This window comes from Meleagris gallopavo, chromosome 13 (genome assembly GCF_000146605.3).
Source record: "Meleagris gallopavo isolate NT-WF06-2002-E0010 breed Aviagen turkey brand Nicholas breeding stock chromosome 13, Turkey_5.1, whole genome shotgun sequence".
NCBI lineage: Eukaryota > Metazoa > Chordata > Aves > Galliformes > Phasianidae > Meleagris > Meleagris gallopavo.
Genome location: NC_015023.2, coordinates 10,069,862 through 10,092,334, shown reverse-complemented (window position 1 = coordinate 10,092,334; position 22,473 = coordinate 10,069,862). Strand labels below are relative to the sequence as shown.

At 50.2% G+C, this 22,473-nt stretch overlaps 1 protein-coding gene across 1 annotated transcript; it reads left to right on the top strand.

The window, feature by feature from the left end:
- Positions 1–2: 2 nt before the first annotated feature.
- Positions 3–20,074, top strand: CSNK2A2 (casein kinase 2 alpha 2; the record flags this gene model as incomplete). Its single annotated transcript, XM_003209732.3, has 10 exons — positions 3–173; positions 9,507–9,608; positions 10,171–10,221; positions 14,092–14,151; positions 15,423–15,506; positions 16,636–16,746; positions 16,962–17,063; positions 17,472–17,572; positions 18,211–18,359; positions 18,549–20,074. Coding segments are annotated over 10 exons (1,008 nt in total), but the record flags the coding sequence as incomplete, so codon positions are not given.
- Positions 20,075–22,473: the final 2,399 nt, after the last annotated feature.

Here is a 22,473-nt window from a genome sequence, read left to right as displayed (position 1 = left end):
GGCCCCGGGCAGGGCTGGAGGCCCTCAGCCGCCCTCCTCTCTGTGTTCTCCGTGCCCGCAGCAATCAGGACGACTACCAGCTGGTGCGCAAGCTGGGGCGCGGCAAGTACAGCGAGGTCTTCGAGGCAATCAACATCACCAACAACGAGAGGGTCGTCGTCAAGATCCTCAAGGTGAGTGTCCGGGCAGGGCCGGAGCACCGAGGCCTTTTGGCTCTGTCTCACCTTCCCGTGATGGATGTTCGGGTGCTGGACGGTGGTTTGGGTTTTGGAGCTCCCACCCGCTCTGTTTGCTCCCGGCTGAGGGCTCCCCTGGAGGAGGAGCACGCAGAGTTCTGGTGTTGTTACAGAGCTGTGTGCTGCCTGCGTTGGGCAACTGGTGGCTGGCCGTGCCTGTTGCAAACAGCCCAAGAAGGCCATGCCAACAGGAATGCGGAGCCTGCAGGGGAATCCTTCTGTCAGCCTGCAGACAGCTGGCACGCAGCCGCCTCACAGCCCGGCCGCATGCTCCTCACAGACTGACCCTGAGGTGCTCATGAAGCACATAAAAGTTTGTATTCGGTGCTGCAGAGGATCTGTTACATGGGGGGGAATGTCACCTTGGAGAGGCCAGAAATACCATGAAAATCTGAGGGGATGAACACAGACCATTTGTTGCTCAGTAGGATCAGTGGGATGTGTTTTGGTGTGTTCCTCCCCGTGGGTTGGGCTGTGGGAACCTTTCTGCAGCTGTATCAGGTTTTGGGTTAGGATGGTGTGGAGTTATCTGCTGTAAGCCAAACCTTACTGTGGAATAGTGGAGTCACAGAGAACTGTGGTAGCCATCCTAGCAGCAGCCTGTATCAATGATCTGGGATGGGAGGTGTTTAAAAAAGAAACAACAAAAAAAAACCCTAAAGGTTCCAGTTGAGGTGCTTTTGGTTTTGGCTTGGCTGACACTTGTGACTGTCATTTGTTGGACCAGCAACACGTGTCACTTTTTTGCCAAGAGCACGTGGAACCAGTTTCTGGTCAGGATGTATGAAGGATTCAGGCACGTGCTGATCTGCAGATTGCAGGGGGGTCTGATCTTAACCTGCCTCTGCAGCCAGTGAGGCTGGCAGATTCCTGGGACAAGGATCTGCAGGGCTGAAGCCCTGAGGTGTTTGCTGGCTGTACTCTGATAGCATGGCTCGCTGGTCGGCTTTGTGATGGCTTCCCTGCTTCCACACTCGCTTGCAGTTCCTGCTTCCTTGGGATCTTTCTCAGCTTCCAAGGGAGCTTGCCCTGCTGTATGCAGCTCCTAGGCAAGGAGTGATCTCCCATCCTGGCTGCTTCTGGAAGGACTGAATGGCAGTCCTGCCTTGCTAGCAGCTGAGGTAGTTTCCAGTTGAGCCCACAGGAACAGCCCCGCAGCTGAGCCTAATGGCAAGGCTCGTGTTCTTGCTGAACTTTCTGGTGTGCTGCAGGGGCCTCCTCTGCTTTGGGGCTTTATGTGATTTTTGGTTTTCATGAGGTTTCTGTTCTGAGAGAGAGAGTAACCAGTGCTGAGCTGGACTTGATGGCAAGATGGCTCATAGTTATACTGGGGAAACTGCACTTCTGCATGCTGCTCTGGAGCCCCTGGTTGTCTCTTTGGGATTACTGTGGTTCGTTGAGTGTCCAGGCCTTGCTCTGCAATGAAAAGAGGGACCATGAGGCAGAGAGGCTGCAGGGAAAGTCATCAGAAATATTCCTCGTTCCTTCTTAACAGCCTAAAGAGCCCCCCCTGGAGCAATGCTGCCAAACTCTGTCATCCCCAGGGAGCCCATCAGCACAGAGCTGTGAGTCAGCCAGCGAGAGTCATCTGAGGGTGGCTGGGTGCTCCTTCTCCCTGCGGCCTGAATGCGTTGCCATGATGCTCCTGCTCCGTAAGCAGGGGACGAGCTTGGCCCTGATCTGGAGTTGATGGTGTTGCCACTAGTTCCCTGGCTCCCCCCACTTCTATTAGCATGCAGGCAGCATTCCTGCGAGTGAGCAAGGGAAAGCAGAAAGTCCAGATAAATAGATGAACTTTCTTAGTGGAAAGTGGGTCAGTGAGAAGTGAGTTTCAGAGCACTGTGTTGTATACGTTATGAAAACTTGCAAAGTGTGGCAATAACATCACTGTGATCTGTAGAAAGTGCCTCTGGTTTCCTGTAGTGAGACTCAAACTTAATTGCAAATGTAATTACATGTATCTTCGGTCTTAGCAAATAGGCTGGGCGTGTCTGCTGCTTGTAATTCCGGCTGGGTTCTCTGAGGTGGGAAATGCAACCAAGTTACACGGTTCTGGGCTCCAGGAGGGGTGAGACAAGAGGAGAAAGTGTTGCTGGTGGACATGGCTGTTCAGCATAGTTGCTCTTTGCTATTTAAGGCTCACGGAGAGAACAATTTCTGTTATGTGTTAAGGGTGCTCTTAGCATCTGTGCCTCATCTGAAGTGACTGCTATCTTCCCAGCCTTGCTTTGTGAAGCGACTGGTTCTTAATGAGCACCAGCTAACACGAGGCCTTTTTGCTCCCCTTCTTCAGTTGTTGTACCTGAACATCTTGTACCTTCCTCCCGAGAGGTCAGGAAATTTTACCACCCTTTCTCAGATGCAGAAGTGAGCCACAGATTTCCTGTGTGACTTTGGGCAAGTCCCTTAGCCTCAACAAAGCTGAGACTAAAGCATGGGTCCCAGCCTGGTGCTGCGCGAACAAGATGAACTGCTCTTCTTCTGGAGGCTAATTGCTTTGTTTATTCAAGTGCCCTGTGACGTCTTCAGCCTTGGACAAGCCTGGGGAGCTGATGGCTTTGATAGGTATCACAGTGCCCCAGGCCTCTTGATCTTGCATCAAGCACGGTGCCCCGTTTCCCTGGCATTGCCTTCCTGTGCTGCTACCCGAAGTGCAGGTCCAGGCGGAACCTGTAGGAAAATGGGTTGTGATCGTGCCTCCAGTTGTGGTAACAGCATACATCAGCAAAGGAGCACCATTAAGATCGTACAGATGACTGTAATGTTACCGTTTCTTGGGTCAAGTGCCTCGCTCTGAGAATGGGATGTTCTTAGTGCCACTTATTTCCAGGAAATAAGTGTAGCTCTTTAAGAAAAAAGCAAACAGAGCCAACAGATTCCTTCTCCTGCTGCTGCTGGATGTCAGGTTGTGCTGTGTGTGACAGTGCTCGCTAAGCGGCGGACAGGAGCCCTGATGTACCCCACAGATGCCCTGACAGCATCCTCCAAAAGCAAGGCAGAGGGCAACTGCTCAGCTTTTCGGCCCGTTCAGAGAGTAAAGATTCTGCAAAAATAGTCATCTTGGCACGGTGCAGAGCGCTCAGTGCCATACACAGCTGTGTGCCCCTCACAGCCCATAGGGCATGGAGGCAGCCTGCAGCTGTGCCCCTGTGCTCTGCAGCTGGTGCGGTGGGCTCCTGTGGGCTTTTTGATCTGGCTGACCATGGTGCAGCTGTGGGCACGCTTCTGGGTGCTTAGGGGAGCGCCGAGCCAGGAAGAGGGTGTGTGTGCTTTTGTGTCTTGCTCGTATTGGTTTGATGCTCTTATTTGGCTTCTGGGTTGTTGGCACCTGGCATTCCTCTGCATGTATGAAGGAAGCTTAAGACATCTTTGTTTTCTGTGAGCTCTGTACTGTGGGTGACTGTGGTAGGAATGCTGTTGTTAAGTAACCTGCAGCTGTGGCTGCTGGGAGCTCCAGCCCTTCACAGCCATTCCCCTGCACTGAGAGTGTGCCCAGGGTGGGGATCATGGCATCCATACTGCCAGCTCTGTACAGGGGTGGGGTTGTCCCACTTGCTGCACACATGTATGTGTCTACGTACAGCTCATTTGCCTGAGACCCATTAAGCCCATCAAGGAAAGGCTAGTTTGTCTCCATGGTTGGCTGCTATCAGAAAAGGTAAAACAGGTGAGGGGAAGGGCATAGTTACAAGGAGAGGGATTGGAGGCGGTGTTGGAAAAGCCCCTTTCCCTTTGGTGGCTTTTGTCCCCCTGTGCTGTGTCCACAAACTGGAACTTTCAACCATGTCTGCAGTTTCACAAGTGCATTCTGGTTTGTTTGTTTTTCTTCCCTGTTCTGTGCTCTGTGAGCCTCCAGAGCCACCACTCGCACCTGGGGCTGCAGCAGCATCCTTTTGGTGCTGAGCTCAAATTGCTGCTCTGGCAGCTGGAGAGCCATTTGGAGGAGATAGCCCTTTGGCTCTGCTGACTTTTCTGTTATCTCTGGAAGCTTCAGAGCCCTTGTATATTGGTGTGCTCTGAGTGGAGGCTGAAAGGCCTGCTGTGCTGCGTGCAGAAAGGATTGCATAGGGCAATGATTGACCCTCAGGGCTGGAGCTTTTGCGTGCATCACTGCCCTTCCATTCCTGCTCCTGGGAGCTCTCTGTGCCTCTCACTTCTTCTGCATTTGTACTCACTGAATCAACTCTTCCCGGCCCACTTCCTCCTCTGGCAGGACTGAAATGAGCCCTTTTGGAAGAGAGCTGCACTCAGCTCTGCTGTTCCCAATGTCCACTGCCCACACCGAGCTTGGCACAGTCAGTAGCATGAGCCCATGAACCCTGTCTGGAGCTGGGACCCCCTGGAGCAGTACTGGTAACTCCCACAGCTGTGTTTGGACACAAGGAACTGGTGAGCAGCAAAACAGCAGCTCCTGTGAGGAGGAGGGTGAGCCCTCGAGGGCTGTTCCAGGGATGCACTTTGTGGGAGGAAAGGCATCCTCAAAATCCTTGCTGATGTATTCTACCTAAACTTGAATCGAAAAGCAAAAGTGCTATAGTAGTTTCTGGGTGGGTTTATTTATTGTTTGTTTTTGCCTCTTGTAAAATTGACGAGCAGCTTGGGAGAGGAAAGTTTAAATTCTGGTACTGAAGTTGTAAAATGCGAGCAAGCAACTCACAGAATATTAACACAAGTGGGCTCCTTCATTTTCATCACTCTTTTGAAAATGATTATTTGGTTTCCCAGCTAATGTCTGACAAAATAAGCAGTCCTGCTCCAAAGGCAATTTTCCTATTGAGCAATTGGCATGGGGCTTTATAGGCTGATTATTATGATCCTTTCAATACTTGCTAGGAACAAATGAGCTTCTGGAGCCTCTATTCAAACGTTTAAAGCCTGTCTAAGGATACTGCTGGTCCTGGGCTCTGTGTGCAGAGACCTGCCTGCTGCTTCACTGCAGTGCTGTGGTGATTCTGGGCTATTCAGGTTTGGTGGGCAATGTGTAGATCTTTTTTTGTTATTGAGTGGTGGGATAAATGACTCTTGTTTTTCATGGATCCGTATCTTTTGTCTGCTAATCCTCCTTCCCTGCTGTGCTAAGGCTACTTCTTTTCAGAGCACCTTCTGTGACTCCTGCAGAGCAGCATGGATGCTTCTCAGCTTGCAGGGCACATGCACTGTCTGCTTTTCACTAAGGGGAAATGAATGCTTTGAATTTAACTTGGATCTCACATGTCTTCCTGATTACTGCTTTTCTTGCTAACTTGGTTTAAAAAACGTCCTCATTTTGCTTGAATTCAAGTGCCAGGTCCCCAGCTTGGTGGAGATGGCTGCAGCTGAAGAATGATAGATGTGTGCTCCACTTGCTGCAGAAACAAACCAACAGTTGATTAGCCAGGCACACATCTATTTGTTCAACACAGGAAGTGATGGTTGCAATATTGAATCTAAAGGTTTATTTTAGCAAGCAACACTAGTTCTCCCAGCTGATGTTTGCTGCAGCTAAACTCCTTCCTTGCTTATACTCCCAGAATGTGACCCAGGATCTGATCTCTGTTACAGAGTGGGTTTTTCTTCTGCACGTACCTGTCTGCAGAGCACAGCTTACCCCGTGCCATTTCCCTCCTGCACCCTGAGCCCACCCCCATCACTGCCTAGCTAACCTTCAGTGGGTTGAAGCAACCACATGGTTGGGAGAGTGGGAATCCTGCTGCAAAAGGTGCCTGGCTGGGGGCAGGGCAGGTGTGGGGTCCAGCAGGACCATCCTGCTGGCTGCAGGTCACCATGTCCCTCTGGTCTCCCCACTGTCTGCAGCCATCTGACTTCCAGCGTGGCTGAGAAAGAAAGCAATTTCCTGGGAAACTGGGAAATTGTGATAGGCAGTCAGGTTGTTCTGAGAGTGCTGCTGCAGTTGAAGCAGTTAAACCCCACCCAGTGTAGACATGGTTAAAGTGAGACATGTCTTTTAGCCTGGTTTCCTATGGAAACGAGCCTTATGCAATCCTGCTGTCTGTCAGCCTTCTCCCCCTCCTCCTGGCTGGCCAATCCCAACTGAATGCAACTGTTGGGTTCCTATGAATTTCATGGGCATAGGTGCTAGCACAGAGCACAGAGGTTTGCTTAGAGCCTGTCTCTCAAGGTTTGACTCATATTGGTCACTAGAGAATCCCAGCTCTTAGGGAAGCTTTGACATGCCTCTGCCATGGGAGAGCAGATGGAGTTGGAGTCTGCACCTTTCTATAGTGCTGTCTCCCAAATACAGGCTGCTCAAACTCAGGAAATAGTACCTGGGTGGCTGCGTGGGATATACCTCTCCCAGGATGTGATTGAACCATGCAGGGCATAAGCTGCATGAAACACTGCTGTTCATATCGTAAAACAGCCTTAAATCAGTGCCGTTCAAATACTCTGACTGCAAGGGCTGCTGTTTTAGGAGCTTTTCCTGCTGGGAGAAGCAGATGGTTGGAGGCCATAAGAGCTTCACATTTAATCTGTGTGTGTTTGGAGTCAACACCCTTGGAGAGACGGATCGAGTGACTCCGAGAAACAGTTGTAGCAACCCAGGCTTAATCCTGGTGCTTGGAGGATATGTTGCTGAGGGCCTGGGTTTTTGGCAGCGCTGCAGGATGGGGATGGGACGGCAGCAGCAGTGTGCTGGAGTGGTTTGCACCAAGGTCTTTGTGTTGCCAGGTCAGATAGTGCAAGAGCCCAGGCTTGGAATTGGTTATTGTGGGAAAATGGAGCTCTAGTAGAGTGCCTGGGTGGCAGATGGTGTTTGTGGTTATGGCTGCAGTGATGTGGGTAGAGGATGGCATGTTGCTGGGTAGGTTTGTGGGGAGAAAGCTGTGCTGGGGAGGCAGCAATCACCATTGCTTTCTCCTGCAAATACAAAATGGGGAATCCTCTGCTCCCTTGCATTGTCTCCAAGGGAAGCTTCGAGGCAGTAACTGTTTCTCTGAGGCAACACTTCTTTACCCCATGGCATCTGTCCCTCCCACATCCCTATTTCTGTAGTGGTTGAAAGCTGACGGCCCTGCAGGCAGTGGAGCTCACAGCTGGGTAAAGCAGTTCAGCCATGTGCAGGAGCCCAGACCATCCCTGTGCTGCTGCTGCAGTCCTCCAGCCCTGAAAAAGGTGGAAGCACACAGAAGGGGTAGGCTGGGGAGAAGACATCTTCTTTCCCGAGGGGGGTGGTGGTTGCTATGGAAGGAGGAATGGAAATCTCTGAGGGATGCTGTCCCTGTGTAACTGATGCAGAAGGCCCTTGAAATAACTGCAGTGCAGTGGAGGTCTTTCAAAGCAGGCAGTGGGTTCCCTTGGCTGATGGCACAGCAGAGCGACTCTGAGGGATGCGTGCAGGAGTGTGCTGGCAGCCAGGCTGCTCCCTCTTTGAAGGTCCTTGGAAAACAGCTTGTGTGCGCATCTGTCTTTGCTGGACGAGCAAATAACTGAATTATGTCCTCTAATTCCACCTTGGCCTTCTGGTAAGATCAGTGGATGTGGGCGATGTAAGGGTGGTGTCTGTCGCCACACTGACGTCGATGAAATTAGTCTGTAATGAAGCATCTCCAGCTCAGGTTCAGAGGCAAAGCCCTCATTCCTGCTGCCTTCCAGCCCTGCTCAGGCTGCCTTTCCATGTCTGTCTGGCCTTAGGCTGGCTGTGTCTCAGGATTGCCCTGCGTTGTTTCCTTGCCCCCTCCCCAGCAGAACCTGCTGTGCATTGCTCCAGCACTGGCAGCTGCGCGGCCTTGCTGCCATTTTCCACAGTGGCTTTATGAGATGCTGACGCTCCCTGTACATAGCATAGGTGTTATTTTTGGCACTTTGCTTTGGACTGAGATTCTCATCTTTTGGCTGGAAGGCCCAGCTCCTGCCTTTCAACTTGGAGGAGGAGAGGAGGATTTGAATCTGAAGGCTGCAGCTACCTGGAGAGCCTCGACAGACAGCATATTTTGCCACTTACATAAATGCCATATTTTCAGACTGTATAAAAAGCTTTGGTTCCTTCTCCCATGTACGTTCCTTTGAGTGGTCTGAAACCAAGGGTTGTCTAAAGTGGGCGTGAGCTGCCACGTCACTCTGCAGCCATCACCGGAGTGTGGGAGGCTGCAGCAGGGGGGAGGTTGCTGAGTTTTCAGGGCTCCTCGTGCCTTGGACAGAAGGTCACCGTGAAGGTGCTGACATCTTGTCACTTGGGTAAGGTGCCTCTGACCTCTCCTTACCGCCCTCTTTGCTGAGTGGCCACCATGCTGGATGGTGAACGCTTCAGAAAGCTGAGTGACTAATAGAGAGTTTCCCAGTGCAAGAAGTTTAGTCATCCTTCTAAGATGTCTCTGTAGATTTCTGTTAGGGCAGCAGAGTGCAGGAGGAGCTTTGCAGGGAACGAGGACTGCTGGAGCCAGCAGCAGTGTGCAGCCAGCGATGCCCGTCCTGGTCTCCGGCCAGGGCTTAAATAAAGTCTCACTTCGGAGCTGCTGCAAGCTGCCTTTCCTTTCAAGCAGGCACAGAGCTCGAGTTTTTGGGAGTGGATGAGTTACAGAAATGGTCGTTCCTTTGCGTTGAAACGAACCACTGGATCAGCAGAGTGTGAAAGCTCTCCCAGCCTTGGGAGCAGCTGTTCTTTGTCACTCTGTGCACCGTGATGTCCAGAGAAACGCTTACTTTGCAAAGGGAATTCCTGGGGCTGCTTGGGCTTGAGTAGGAGTCAAAAACTGTTTAAAATGTCTGTATGCTTTGAGAATAATCACAGTACACAGATGCGATGGCATGCCTTGCAGCTGAGTCCCTGCTCTTGGGGTGGCTGTGAAACACTTTCACAGAGTGAGGCCCAGCAGCGTCTGAGCTTACTGAAGAGCGTGGTGTTGGGAAGCCTCGTGTTGTTGCTTCAGTGCATTAAAGTACTCAGAGAAATGCACTTGGCAGTAAGAATTAAAAACATAAGTGTTTTGTGTTAAAGCTGAGGTATGAAGTCTGCCCTTGTTTGTCCTCTGTCTCTGAATGCATGACACACAACTGCCGTGTGCAGTCCACCGTGCTCTGAGCCACAGTTACTGGAGTCACAGCGATGTTTGTCTTGAGTGGTTTGACTTCCCCTGATGGGTGGGAAACTTTTACTTAAAAAAGGGAAATCCTCACTCGTTCAAGGTGTCTGTCTTTCTTTTGAAGTTAAAAATGTTCCATAGGGAGAACAGGAGGAGGGGAAGTTATGGGGTACAGTCAGAACATTGGCAGAACAAGTCAGTGTTAATGTCTGAAAGGACTCTCACTTCTAATTGCTTTTGTCTATTTAAGCCAGTGAAGAAAAAGAAGATAAAACGTGAGGTTAAGATTCTGGAGAATCTGCGTGGTGGCACCAACATCATTAATCTCATTGACACTGTCAAGGATCCAGTGGTAGGTGCTTGTGGTGCGGTGTGGGTGGTGGGCTTGCCTTCCTTTTGGTTGTGTGCAAGGTTCTTGTATCTCTCCATGGTCCCCAGGCTGTTCTACATACCTGGGAGTTTCCCTTGGCTGACCAGAGGGAAATTTTGTACCCTCCAAATTTGCTATAAGAAAGCAGAAACCACAGCCTTCCAGCTTCTGTCTGGCACCTGGAACATAAATGTTTTGCTGGGCAATTAGAAATTAAGCATTTCTCATCCTGCTTGCTGTCCTGTCTAGTGACCAGAGGTCACATCCTCTGTCTGCACTGCCACAATGACCCCACTTGCAGGAAGTTTTCTTTGAGCAGCAGCTGGCGGAAGGCTGTGATTCCCAGCTTGCTAGCAGCCATGGAGAGGAAATGATGCTGCTGTAGTGTTTGTTGGCGGTCCTGGCTGACCATCTTCCTGCTGCTGGCTGTGAGACTTTAGCCCCCACTGACACCTTTTGTCTTGTCTGGTGCATTATCTGACTGGGGGTGTTGGGGCAAGGCTGTGTTTTAAACCATGACACTCTCTCTCTCTCAATCTTGCAGTCAAAGACCCCTGCTCTGGTGTTTGAGTACATCAATAACACGGATTTTAAGGTGAGTCTGCCTGGGTGTGGAGGGGGGAGGCCTCCCATTTCTGTTGAAGTTGCTCAGTTCTTGGGTTGTCATATATTCCTCAAGAGCTGTGAGGGGAGTTTGGGTCTGTTCCCTGTGTCAGCTTCACCTTCTTTCCTTCATGAGAAACTCATGAAGTTCCTAAATAGGCTGCATATGAGAAACAGTAGAGGGCTTGTGTGCTGAATCTCCTGCTGGCTTTGAGGGGTAAGTTCAACAGGTTAGAACTTATAACTCCCCTCTCAATTCACTAATCACTGCTGTGCTATATATTCAGCCTAGACGAGTGCCCATACTGTCATGCTCTGTTTTCAGCAGTGCCCTTGGTGGAGCAGATTACAGCAATTTGTGCTAGAATCTTTCAGGCCTGAGGACCACGAGGTGGCTGAGGCTGGAGCAGGTCTCCTGCTGCAGTGAAGCTGGTAGCAAGGGGCTGAGCAGTCCTGGCAGCTCTCTTCTTGCCCAAGGCTGCAGCACATCCTGGTTTCTAGGAAGCTCCAAGTGAAATCATTCCTTTCCAAAGCTGGGAGTCCTTCTGTCTGAGTGCAGCTACAACTGCATGGCTGCTGAAATGCTTCTGGCTGGCAGAGTCAAGGTGTGATACACAAAAGGAATATATCATTAGCAAGCACACCTATTTTAATGATATCTTTGAATCTTGTGAATTTTTAAATTATTGTCAGTGGTGGAAAATTAATTGAGCAGTTACCATTAGAAAGCTAGGCATCAGCTCTTCCTCCAGTGCTAAGAGATCTCCTCTGTTTCATATTATAGGACAGTGCTTTTTTGCTCTTGTCTGTGCTGGAGCGTTATGAAGACTTGCATATTGAAGAGTGCAGCTTCACCAGATGCAGCGAATACCTGGAAAGGGACTCTGGGTTGGTGCTGGTGGGAAGGACAGACCTTGTGACTTTGCCTAGAGGCTGTCTGCACTGCAGGCCTGCATGCTGTGAGGCAGCACGTGCTGTTTTCATTTCCCTGGAGTTTGTCAGACAAGGCGAATCTCACCGTGCGCAGTGAGAGCCGCAGCCATTCCGGCGGTGTTCTTAGTGCTCCTTAATCTCATGAAGAGACTTATAGATAGGCTAGAATAGCAGTCACTAGCAGGACTTGACAGCAATGGGCAGGGAGATGAGCGTTACCTCCAAGTTAGCAGCCAGGAGAGGAGTTCTTTGTGCTGACCTTCAGGGCTAATTAAAGCAGGCTTGGTCTGTCTGGGCTTTGTTGGCATCAGCTGGTCTGCTGCAGCACCGTGTATGCTGGGAAAGTGCCCCTTTCCTTCTCCTGGTGACCCAGGGACTCTTAATAAGGTGGATTGAGGAAGTTTTTAACTTGATATGTTGTTTGTTCTTAAACTTTTTTAATATATGACTTGAGATTAAACAGATCATAAAGGCAGCAGCACATCTTGCTGGAGGTCGCTTTTTGTATCCCAATCTAAATAGCATTACACCATTCTGTAGTGTCCTTAGAGGAAAACTTTGTTGTCAGAGATACCGTTCAATAACTGAAATATGTTCGTGAGATAGAGCACTAAATAATGACTTGAGATTGTGGCCATCAGGGACTGACTGAGAAATGCCAGGCTTAGAGCATGTGCTGAGAGCTGTGCTGAAAGTTCTTCTGCAGCTGCCAAGGCAACATTGGTCTGGCCATGGCAGAAGTATCAGTACTCAGCTCTGACTGTTGCATTACAAACAAGTGGATGATTTTGCTGCAGATCATTTCTAGGCTTCTAAGAAAGATCCTGACTGTTTAAGGATGTCTGCGTTTGTAGCTGTGCAAGTCCAAGACTGGAAGTATTGATGCTTTTGTCCTACATGATCGGTGTAGAGCAGGAATAACTTGTCTTGGGAATGCAGGCGTGTCCCCCAGGGCATGCAGGATGGCTGCTTATGTTCAGGGCTTATTTGTAACCCAAACTTCACCAGCTTCATGTGGTGCATGTGGATTGTTCTAGCCATACTTGTGTGAGCTGCTCTATTTGGATGGGCTCTTCAGGCTGCAGCTGGCTGACAGACTGCAAAGCTGCAGCTGCACGGCGATTCCAAGGCTGTCTTCCTTTGCTCTAAAGTGCCAAGCAGGAAGCACAGAGTAGATGAGAACACTTGTATTAGGTGTCTGTACATGAAGCAGATGGAGAGCACACGGAGTCATCATCCTTCTGTTGTCCCTTCTGCCCCAGCATCCCGGTCTCCCTGGAGCTGGGAGCCCCACAAGCTGATCCTGGTGGGAGAGACCTCTTCTCATTTTGGGCTGCTTCTGATCTACCTGTCTCTGTGCTGACTTCTAAAGTCAGCAGTACTGGTGAGAGCCGTACTCAGCAATCACTGCCAGTCTGAGCCATGGCTACAGACAATTCCAAGCCATCAGTGCAAGCTGTATCCCAGCAGGTTTGGCTATTTTGACGTGCTGGTATATGCAGGATGCTTACATGATACTTCTGTAGACCTGACTGTGTTGTCTGAAATTACCTGGCGGGGTCCATCCTAAACCTGCTTGTTCTGCAATCATGGGAGTAATATTTGGAGCTAGAATAAATGTATATTGTGCTGTGTGAGAAAGGCAGCTAGTTGCATGCAGCTTCTCTGCAGACCTGTTGTGTTACTTGTCATCTGGGAGTGCTCCAGCTACCCACATTCATTTGCCTTAAAACACAGCTGTGCTGCAGAGCCATGCAACAAGTCAGTAAGCATCAGTGAAATGAGAGGTCTTTTCCTAATTGGTTTCAAACCTGAAATGAGACATCTGTCCTTCATCCACCATAAGCTGTAACTTGTAAAGAGGGATGCTACCTGCAGCAGCCTTCCCCAGGTGCACTGATGCTGCCAGGTGAAGCGGAACCCTACTGGCAGAGCTTGGCCCTGGGTCATGCCTCACAGGGCATGGTGCCCTGCTGTAGTTTGTGGTGATGTTGGTTCTGCTCCTTGCTTGTCTGCTTCATTGGGTTGCTCACAGGTGCTGGGATCATCCCAGCTCATGAGAATAAAACACAGCTTGCACCCTGGAGGCCATTTAAGCTCAGTGTGTGTAAGTGACACTTGTATGCTGCCAAGAGCTGTACTGAGGATGCTGGGTTTGTTTGCATTTGACCCTAAGCATGACAGGATCATGAGGATCTCGCCTTGTGCCTGGAGAGGATCCAGGGCCAGAACAGCTGTCTTGGAATGTGAATTTCAATCCCTTGCTGTGGGATTTCTCCCGGAGCTGCCAGGTGGTGCCCTTGATCAGCAGTGAGCTCTGATGCTGATTCAGGTGGTGATTTCACTGAACTGTGAGATGATCCTTGTTTGTTAGAAAGGACAGAGGGGCCTGATCCTACTGCTGGCCCAGCTCCCCTCTCAGTGCCCCGGTGTCTCCTTGCTTTCACCAGACAAGAGCACAGCCTGACAGGGCTAGATTGACACAGCTGCCAAGGTTGGATACAGAGCAAAAGGCAAATCCAGGGATCGGTTGTGACCTGGTGTGGGAGCAGCAGGAAGATGTAGCTGTTAGTGACTTTGTTAGTGGCCCAGTGGAGGTTGAAGTGCACCCTGGATCTTTGTTGTTTCTGTCTCATTGTCTCCTCCTCAGACAGCTTGGCAGTCTCTTGCTGGAAAGAAATTGTGACAAGTCTGAATGATCTCAGTGGCTTTTCATGGGAGCTCTTGCCTCCTTTCTGGATTTCCTACCACGTAACCCTGGCAGATCTGAGCCCAGGATGGCCCTTGGGAATGGCAGTGTTGACTGGGACATGGAAAGGGTTGCTGATTGGAAGCAGGTGGGGTGTAGGAAATGATGCTAATACAAATCTGGAGTATTTAATTTTATTTCTCTTTTTTTTTTTTCTCTCTCTCTCAAAATCTATTTCAGCAACTGTACCAGATCCTGACAGACTTCGATATTCGGTTTTATATGTATGAGCTGCTGAAGGTGAGTGGCATTGCATATGACAGCTGATGCAGAAGCCAGAAATGAGAAAGGCAGTAGCCAAGTTACTGGGACACTACTATTAAGCACTTACCTCTCTTGTATCCAGTGCAGAATCACAGAATCCATATTTTATATCCAGAGAAGGTTTTGGAAGTGAGCTGATTGCCTGGCTTATTGCTATCAGGCATTAGAGCCAAACTGGGGATCGCGAGCCACCTCTGACGTGTCTGATTCCCTGGGGATTGTTCTTTGCCTGTGAAGCGTTTGTGTCTGCTGGTGGCCAGGTGGGGCTGGGCTTTCTCTTGTCTCTGTGTCTCTAGCACTGGGCAGGCTGCAGTGAGGACAGCCTGCTCCCTCCCAGACAGAGCCAGTACAAGCACTGAGAGGAAAGTACTTTGTCCAACCCGTAGAGGATCTCCAGTGCTGCAGGTTCCAGGGCTGTAACTGCCCTGTTGGTTGTGAGGCCACGACACATTGCAAGGATATTCCTTGTGGCCTTGCTGAGATTGAAGCTGTCGCTTCCTGCTGTGGCGGGGACACAATGACAGCGTTACTCCCTGGCGGTATGTCTTGCATATTGAATGACTGCAGGGTGTGCCCTCTTCCCGTGGCACTGGAGGTTTCAGTGCACCTGATAGACATTGATGGATGGGTCTCCCTTCCCCTTGTGGTCAACAAAGCATTCTAAACTCCTTGCTTGAGGGAACAGCTGCATGGGAGGAGTGTGTGGTGCAAGGTCATGGAACTGAAGAGCTTTTGTGCTTTCCTGCCTTCAGACTTTAAGAGCAGTGTCAGTTTTCCTTGTGTGCCATCACCTGCCTTTTTGTGAGTTCTGGCTTAAATGAGCAGGGTAGATGTGATTATCTAGCTTCAGTGTTTTTTGGGCCACCAATGAAAAGCTTCACTGAAAGGCTACAAAACTGTATGCACATAAGAATTGTCCGTTTCTGGGAAGAAGAGTTCTTCTCTTGTGCCCTAGGAAGCACAGGGCTGCCCAGGTTGGAGATCTGGGCCTGCTTCCAGGTGGGACACCACTCAGGATTGTGTTCTCCCGAGACCATGCAGGCAATATGGGTCCAGGAATGCTGTAGGACAGGAGATCAATACTGTCTCATTGCCAGCTTGCCATGTGCAGCGTAAGAACTGAAAATGCCAGTTCCTCCTTCCTCATGGACTGGTCAGTTTTGCTCCTTGACAAGAACTGTCTTTTAAATTGTTAATGCTGTGCTGTGGCTGTATGGCCATATCTAATCTCTATGTATGTCTACCAGGCCCTGGATTACTGTCACAGCATGGGGATCATGCACAGGGATGTCAAACCCCACAACGTCATGATAGACCACCAGCAGAAAAAGGTATGATGGCACCAGGGCTTACAAGCAGGGCTTTTCCCGTGGAGCTCAGCACTCTGCTGCCTCTGTACCTGTAGCCAGACCAGCTGTGCTTACCCCTCAGCCTTTTTTATCTGCTCCCCTCCATTTGCATCCACGTCAGGAGGTGGCCAGAGTCGCACTGGGGAGCACTACAGTTGGAGGCCATGGCTTGAAGGTTGCTCTCCTCCCCAGTCAGCCATGCTGCGTGTCTTTGCTGAGGGGAACAGATCTGGGCTGTTAATCTGCCTGGGGAGGTGTGGTGGTGTGGTGCAGAGACTGTAGATGGGAGAATAGTGGCCTTGTATGAAGCACATGTGAATAACTTTACCTAGGAAATATGAGCTCCTTTTGTAGTGCAGCCTGCACCCCCTTACCTCTGGGACCTGCTTGTTAGATAAAAGGAAATGTTTGCACCAGGCTTACTGCCATGGGAGTGGGCAGCACAGGGAGCTCCCCTCCCTGCTGTGGTGCCTGTCTGGGCGTTGTGTGTACCTCTGGAGGGACTTGGGATTTCCAGCAGCAAATGAGTTGCTGGTTCACAGGATCTCTCTGTGTGAATCAGCAGTGGTTACCAGCTGAGGGTTTATAAGGAGGGGGAATCTCTTACTAGATCTGTTGTCCTTCAGTAATGCAACTGGTCCTGTATCTCTGTGGCCACGGAGGAGACGGTCTGCCTTGCAAGATGTGGTGTGCCATCTCCCGTCTCCTTTCCTGCTGCCAGCCCCCAGTTAAAATCAACACTGCCTTTGGCCTGGCCCCTCTTAACAGTGGGACAAAACAGCTGGGCTTTGCCTGTTCCCTAGTATGCAGCGTCCTGCCTGCTGTGGCTTGTGGCATTGGGACAGAGCCAGTCACCCAGCAGTGGTGGTGGTGTTTGGATTTGGGAGGCAGAGGAGCTCTCTAAGCTGGGGTCTGCCCTGCCAGCACCGCGTGGTGACAAGGAGAAGGGAAGAGCACTGCTGAGAGCATCTCCTGTCCTCAGAGTGCCTCCCTGCCACCGCCCCGGCCTCCATGCTTGCAGCATGGGATTGAGAGGCTTTGGCAGACACAGCTTTGCCTAACTTGCTCATACTGAGGCTCCTGACTCTGTGTCTCTTTATCACATGTTCAGCTGCGGCTCATAGACTGGGGTCTGGCAGAATTCTACCATCCAGCTCAGGAATACAATGTCCGTGTGGCCTCTAGGTACTTCAAAGGACCGGAGCTCCTTGTGGACTACCAAGTAAGAGTCTGCCTCCTCCTTGCAAGCCAGTGATACTGCTTGTGCTTGCACTTCGGCCACTGTTGGGTTGTCTGGTTTTGCCTGTCAGGGCATTGCCTGGGTTGGAAAGAGGCTTGCTGTGAACTGAAAAGCCTGAGGTTGTCTGCTGTTGTTGGGGAGCCAGGCCACGGTGAGCATGCCTTTCTCTTGTGATGGCTTCTCCTTTTTCCCCTCAGATGTATGACTACAGCTTAGACATGTGGAGTTTAGGCTGTATGCTGGCAAGCATGATCTTCCGAAAGGAGCCTTTCTTCCATGGACAGGACAATTACGATCAGGTAGGGACTTTGGTACCTGGTTTATCTAATGAGACATCTGTCACCAGCTCATCTGCATGAGTATAGTGGGGAGATTCTGGGAATGGGACCACCAGACTGGGAAGATGTTGCTGCATGCCTACTTGAGCCATCTGGGCTTGTGCAGCACTGCCTTATGTAGGACATAGTTTTCTGTGCATGTTGCAAAAGCAGTGTTCAAGGAAGACACTCTTTCTGGGAGGTTTCCCAAAGAAGAGCTGTTACAATTTGGGCAGCTCTGTCTCTGCAAGACAGTACCTAGTCCTATTTGTACACTTCAAACCAGAAAGGAGACACAAGTTTAATAGCAATTGCTTCAGCAGAATTTGTTCCTTTTTCAAGCTGTGATGGCTTACTCATTTGTTCTTCTCAACCTACCTTTTGTTCCAGCTGGTTCGCATCGCAAAGGTCCTGGGCACAGATGAGCTGTATGGGTATCTCAAGAAGTACCACATAGAACTGGACCCGCACTTCAATGATATCCTGGGCCAGTAAGTGGAGAAATGAAATGCAGCCTTTTCTTTCCTTGTAACAGAGAGAGATTAACTAAATTTCCATCTGAAGGACTCTTACCCAAGGCCTGCTTTGATCTTCTGGATCACAGTGCTGCTTGCTGGCTTCCTAGCAGGTCACTGAAAGGCAGGCTCTTTCCTTTTGCCTCTTCTGTGACCCACGAGCCTTCCCCTGCTTCTTCCTTTTCTAGCTTGTTGACATCCTAGGAAATGTGAACGCTGGAGTTGAGTGTGGGTTGAGGGGCTCAAAATCTCTGATGATATTTCCTAAAAGGACCAGAGGCAGACGGCATAGTGAGGACAGCCTGCATGAAGCTGGCTGGCAAGCCAGAGCCCTTCTGGGCCCAAGGGTCTGTGTAAGTGTCTAGTTCCTGTAGACAGAACAGTACAGTACAGTGCCTTTCTCAGACTCTGGACATCCACGCAGTCATGTGCCTAAATAAGAGGGCTTTTATCCCTTTGGCAAATGTTTGCTGAGCAGTAGCTTCTGCAAGAAAGAGATGGAAGCTGTCTCTGCCATAGCAGTTTCTTCCCAGAAGAGGAGAGCGATTTCCCTGGGACCTCTTGGTTCTGCTGTGCTGATCAGAGCTGGGTAGTGACAACAGGTCCCTTTGCAGGCATTCTCGGAAGCGCTGGGAGAACTTCATCCACAGTGAGAACAGACACCTCGTCAGCCCTGAAGTCCTAGACCTCCTGGACAAGCTCCTGCGATATGACCATCAACAGAGGCTGACGGCCAAGGAGGCAATGGAGCATCCCTATTTCTGTGAGTCTGGAACAGTGGGGCCAGCTGGGATGGAGAGGGAGTCTTGGGGGAGGTTTTGGCTCCTCATCCTGCAAAAGACTTAGCAGGTCTGTGAGTTTTAGAGGCGATTTCTCTGAAAGGGTTTGCTGGGGTGGAGCTTCCTCTTCATTAAATGCTGTTTCCTCTTCCTCCCTGGTCTGTCTCCTGCAGATCCAGTGGTGAAGGAGCAGTCCCAGCCCAGCTCGGAAAATGCTGTGCTCTCCAGTGGCCTGACAACAGCACGATGAAGACTGGAAAACGACGGGTAATTCAAGATGTTTACAAATAAAAGCAAAACCTTCGGTCACACAGTGAAGGGAAATGAACCAAGGACCCCCCCCTTCCCCTCCCCTTTATACTCGGCAGAAATCTAACCTTTGGGGGGGGGGTCATAAACCTCAGTTCCTCTCTGGTGGTTGTGGTTAATGTAACTCTAACCCTGTGGTACCAAAGCCCTGGGCAAATGGTCTTGCAAGAGTTAAACATGTAGTGATATCCCCAGGGCTCAACACGACTGATTCTGGTTCACATCTCTATGGATCCTTCTCTTCCTTCTCTGTCCAGCCTTCCCCACTGTGCTGGTGGGGACAAATTGGCCGTTCCACCATCAGTCCTTAGCATGCCTCTTTCTTAACATGCCTTTCTGACTTGTAGAATCTGGGTGAACCAAATTCAGGCTGGGGGTCAGCAGGTGCAATTCTGCTTTGAGCTCCAAGTCCTACTGCTCACTCTGGGCTTGAATTTGGCCCTTGAATCCCAGTTTTAATTGCAAATGCCAGGGCGGTTGGGGGGGGGAGGGGGGAGGTTCAACAAAACATAGCTCACAAACCCAGCAGCACCTCAGGATTGGGCTGGAGCATTAAAAATAAGGCACTGATTTGAGTTGCTGGGGAGAGGTGAGATTCCCCCCTCTAGTGTGTTTGACAAAGGCTCACTCTGAGGAGAAACTCAATAGACCTGCTTTGGAAACTTGTGAATGTGAGGGCTGCTTTTGTGGCAGGAGAGGGGAGGGACTATCCAGACTTTCCCACCGAGCTCAGGAAAGTCAGAACTGCAAGACTTCTTGTGATAGGTGTGCAACCACGTACCTCATGACGTGGCTCCCATGAGAATTCGTGCCAGATGCAGACTTGTGCCGGAGCGCAGCTCTGGAGCGGTTCAATCCAGCGCCGCAGGATAGAGGAGTGGAACAGGGGCCTGGGAGGAGAGCATGGGGTGGGGAAGGATCAGCAAACAGCGGTGTGGTCTGTCGGGGAGGGGGCTGTGCAACTACTGATCCGGGACTTGGGATCCCATGTAGTGTTTTAACAAAGTCAGCCACTTGTTGAATTCTGGGGTGCCGATCCTGTTGTGGGGGGTGGGGGGTTTGTCTCGTGGGTTCTTTCATCAGATCCCTTGATGGCTTTATAGCCCCACAATTCACAGTTGCCTCCTCTACTTGTTCTGTGTGTGATTTCATCAAGTGGTTCTGGTGATGCTCAAACCTACAAGCTGGAGATAGTATTTTCCCACCAGCACCTAAACACAGAATTTCCTTCTGCGGCATTGTCGAAATAGTTAATTTTTTATAAGGTTGCAATGTTTCTATTTGAAACATCTGTTTACATTCCATATTCCAATAAAGTTCTATTGGCATCGATAGCAGGTCAATCCATTTGTATAATTCACTGAAACCAATAAATATCTATACGTCTGAACGTCTGCTGTCTCTAATCTGTGGGATAGCCAAAGAGAGCAAAGAGTTGAAGGGACTGCTTCCTCGTGGAGGTCAAGCTGGCTTTTCCACCCCCTTTTCTGAGTGTTTTGGGATCCCTTAGTCATCAGTTTCAGGTTTTCATGCCATCAGCCCTGAGGCTCACACTGCACTCCTGGGGCTGCAGAGGACGTGTGAGCTGTTGGTACAACGTGGGAGTTCGCTGTTGTGTTTCCAGCTCTCTGTCCACCTGCCCTGCTCCAGGCTGCCTGGCCTGAGGGGTGTGGGGCTGTCATGCTCTGCTAACAACAGTAGGGTTGGTTTGGGGATTTTGACGTTGATTTCAGAACTGTTTTAAAAGAAAAACTGTTGAATTGATCTCTTGAAGTCAGAAAAGGATATTTCTTGTTTGTCCAACTTGCAGTGGGGAAAACTTGCCTGTTTTCTAGCTCTCATGTTTACCAGTGCAGAATATGCGTGAGGAGAAGACAGTTTGCTGGAGGAAGTTCTGTAGGTGAAAGACATTAATACAGAGCTTGACAGTGTCCAAACCTGATTAAGGAAGTGACAATTCTATCAGTCTGAACTATGAACAGAAATGCTTTCTGGGTACATTGAAGCAGAGAAAAAAATACGCTTTTCCTAGCAGGTGCTCTGAAATGGGGAATGGCTTTCCCTGGTTCTGATGACCTGCTCTACATCTCTGTGCGTCCCTACACCATTCCTGGGGCAGGATAAGCTGTGACAGGTTCATCCCAGAGGACAGTGAGGCTGTGGTGCATACACTTGGTTGCTGCTCGGACTGATTCCTATCTGCATTCAGCAGCCCAGTGTTCTGGATATGGACAAGTGTCATCCTGACTGTGAGGGCAGTCAGGAGCTGAAGAAGCCAGCCTTAGGAAGGGAGGAGGCTGGGGAGCAAACATCTTTGTAGGCTTTCTCCTGGATTTGGCTACAGTGATTATGCTGTGCTTTGGGGATGGCTGAGCCTGGTGGGAATGGGCAGCGTGGTATAGGGCTGGGTGTCTCCTTGCCACCAGAACTGGAGGAAAGCAATGCATTGTGCAGGCAGCATCCTAAAACACTCACTTCCCTCCTCCCGTCTCTCCCCAGGTCCTGAAGTTGTTGCTCCCAATTTTCCATAAGCAGAATGAGAATCATTATCAGTGCGTGTAGAATGACAGCGGGCAGACTGTGCAGCACGGGCAGGGCTGAGTGCCTGGCTGGATGGCACTCACCTTATAATGAACAGCTCTTCTGTAAAAAGTTCTGCCTTTGGTTCCCCACTGATATCTTCCTGACTCAGAAAATGTGGAAATGTGAAGGCTGTGCTAACAGTTGTTGGTTAGTTGTTCCTTCCTCTGCTCTTCTGACTCTTCCAGCCTTTGACAGACCATGGTTAGCCAGCTTGCCCCTGCCAGAGCCTGGGAGCAGCAGGGGATGTAGCATCACAATGGACAGTTCTATGTTATAATTGAAATAATTCTATATTGTTAAATAAAAGTTTGGAAAGAAACATTTGAGGGAGAATATTTAGTGAGGAGGGAGCTGTGGGCAGGACTGGCCATGCTGCAGGATGCTAGCAGTGAAAGCCTTTCCCTGTGGCCTGCCATCCAGGGCTTAATGAGGAGAGCAAGGAGTCACCATGAGCAAAGGAAAAGGAGCCATTTGCCATCTTTAGAGACACCTCTCCTTAGACCCACATGCTCTTCTGAAGGTGGCAGGCTGGGTGCTAATGCTGGCACCTGATTCTTCCAACCCATGGGCCTTGCTCATGGCTCTTTCAGCACTCCAGGAACTCCCTTCTCTTTCTCTGCCCGGAGCTGAGACTCCCCTCCTCCCCTCAGTGCTGTCACTGCAGGCAGCCTTCATTTCCAAGCCAGTGTTGAGGGGAGGATGTTAACTTGAACTCTGCAGTATTGAAGCTCTTGTCTCAAGCCTTCTGACTGGGCTGTACAACTGCACGTGGTCATTTATCTTCATTTGCTCATCTCCTTCACAGCCCATGTGGTTTTTCCTCCATGCCCCAGTTACAGAAGCTGCAGAGGGCACCTCAGAGACCAGGCTCTCTGAAAGACAGACTGGTCTGCACTGCTGAATGTGAGTTTGGGTCAGGGCGGCATGGGCCTGCTGCTCTGACCTGACTCTTCTCTGCCAAAAATCTCTAGCACATGCTGGCACTGCCTCCTGCACACTTCCTCATTTCTGCTTATCAGCTGCCCAGCTTTCTCTGCCTGTCTTCTCTGATAGTTTTCATCCAGTTTTCCTCAACACCCAAAGCCATGTTCGCACGTTGCCTTCCCGTGTGTTCTGGCTACACATTTCCTTCCTAATTCCCTTTTTAGTTTCCTCTTTACAGCAGCCCTTCACCCAGCTGTGCTTCCGTGGGAAAATCCAGGCTGC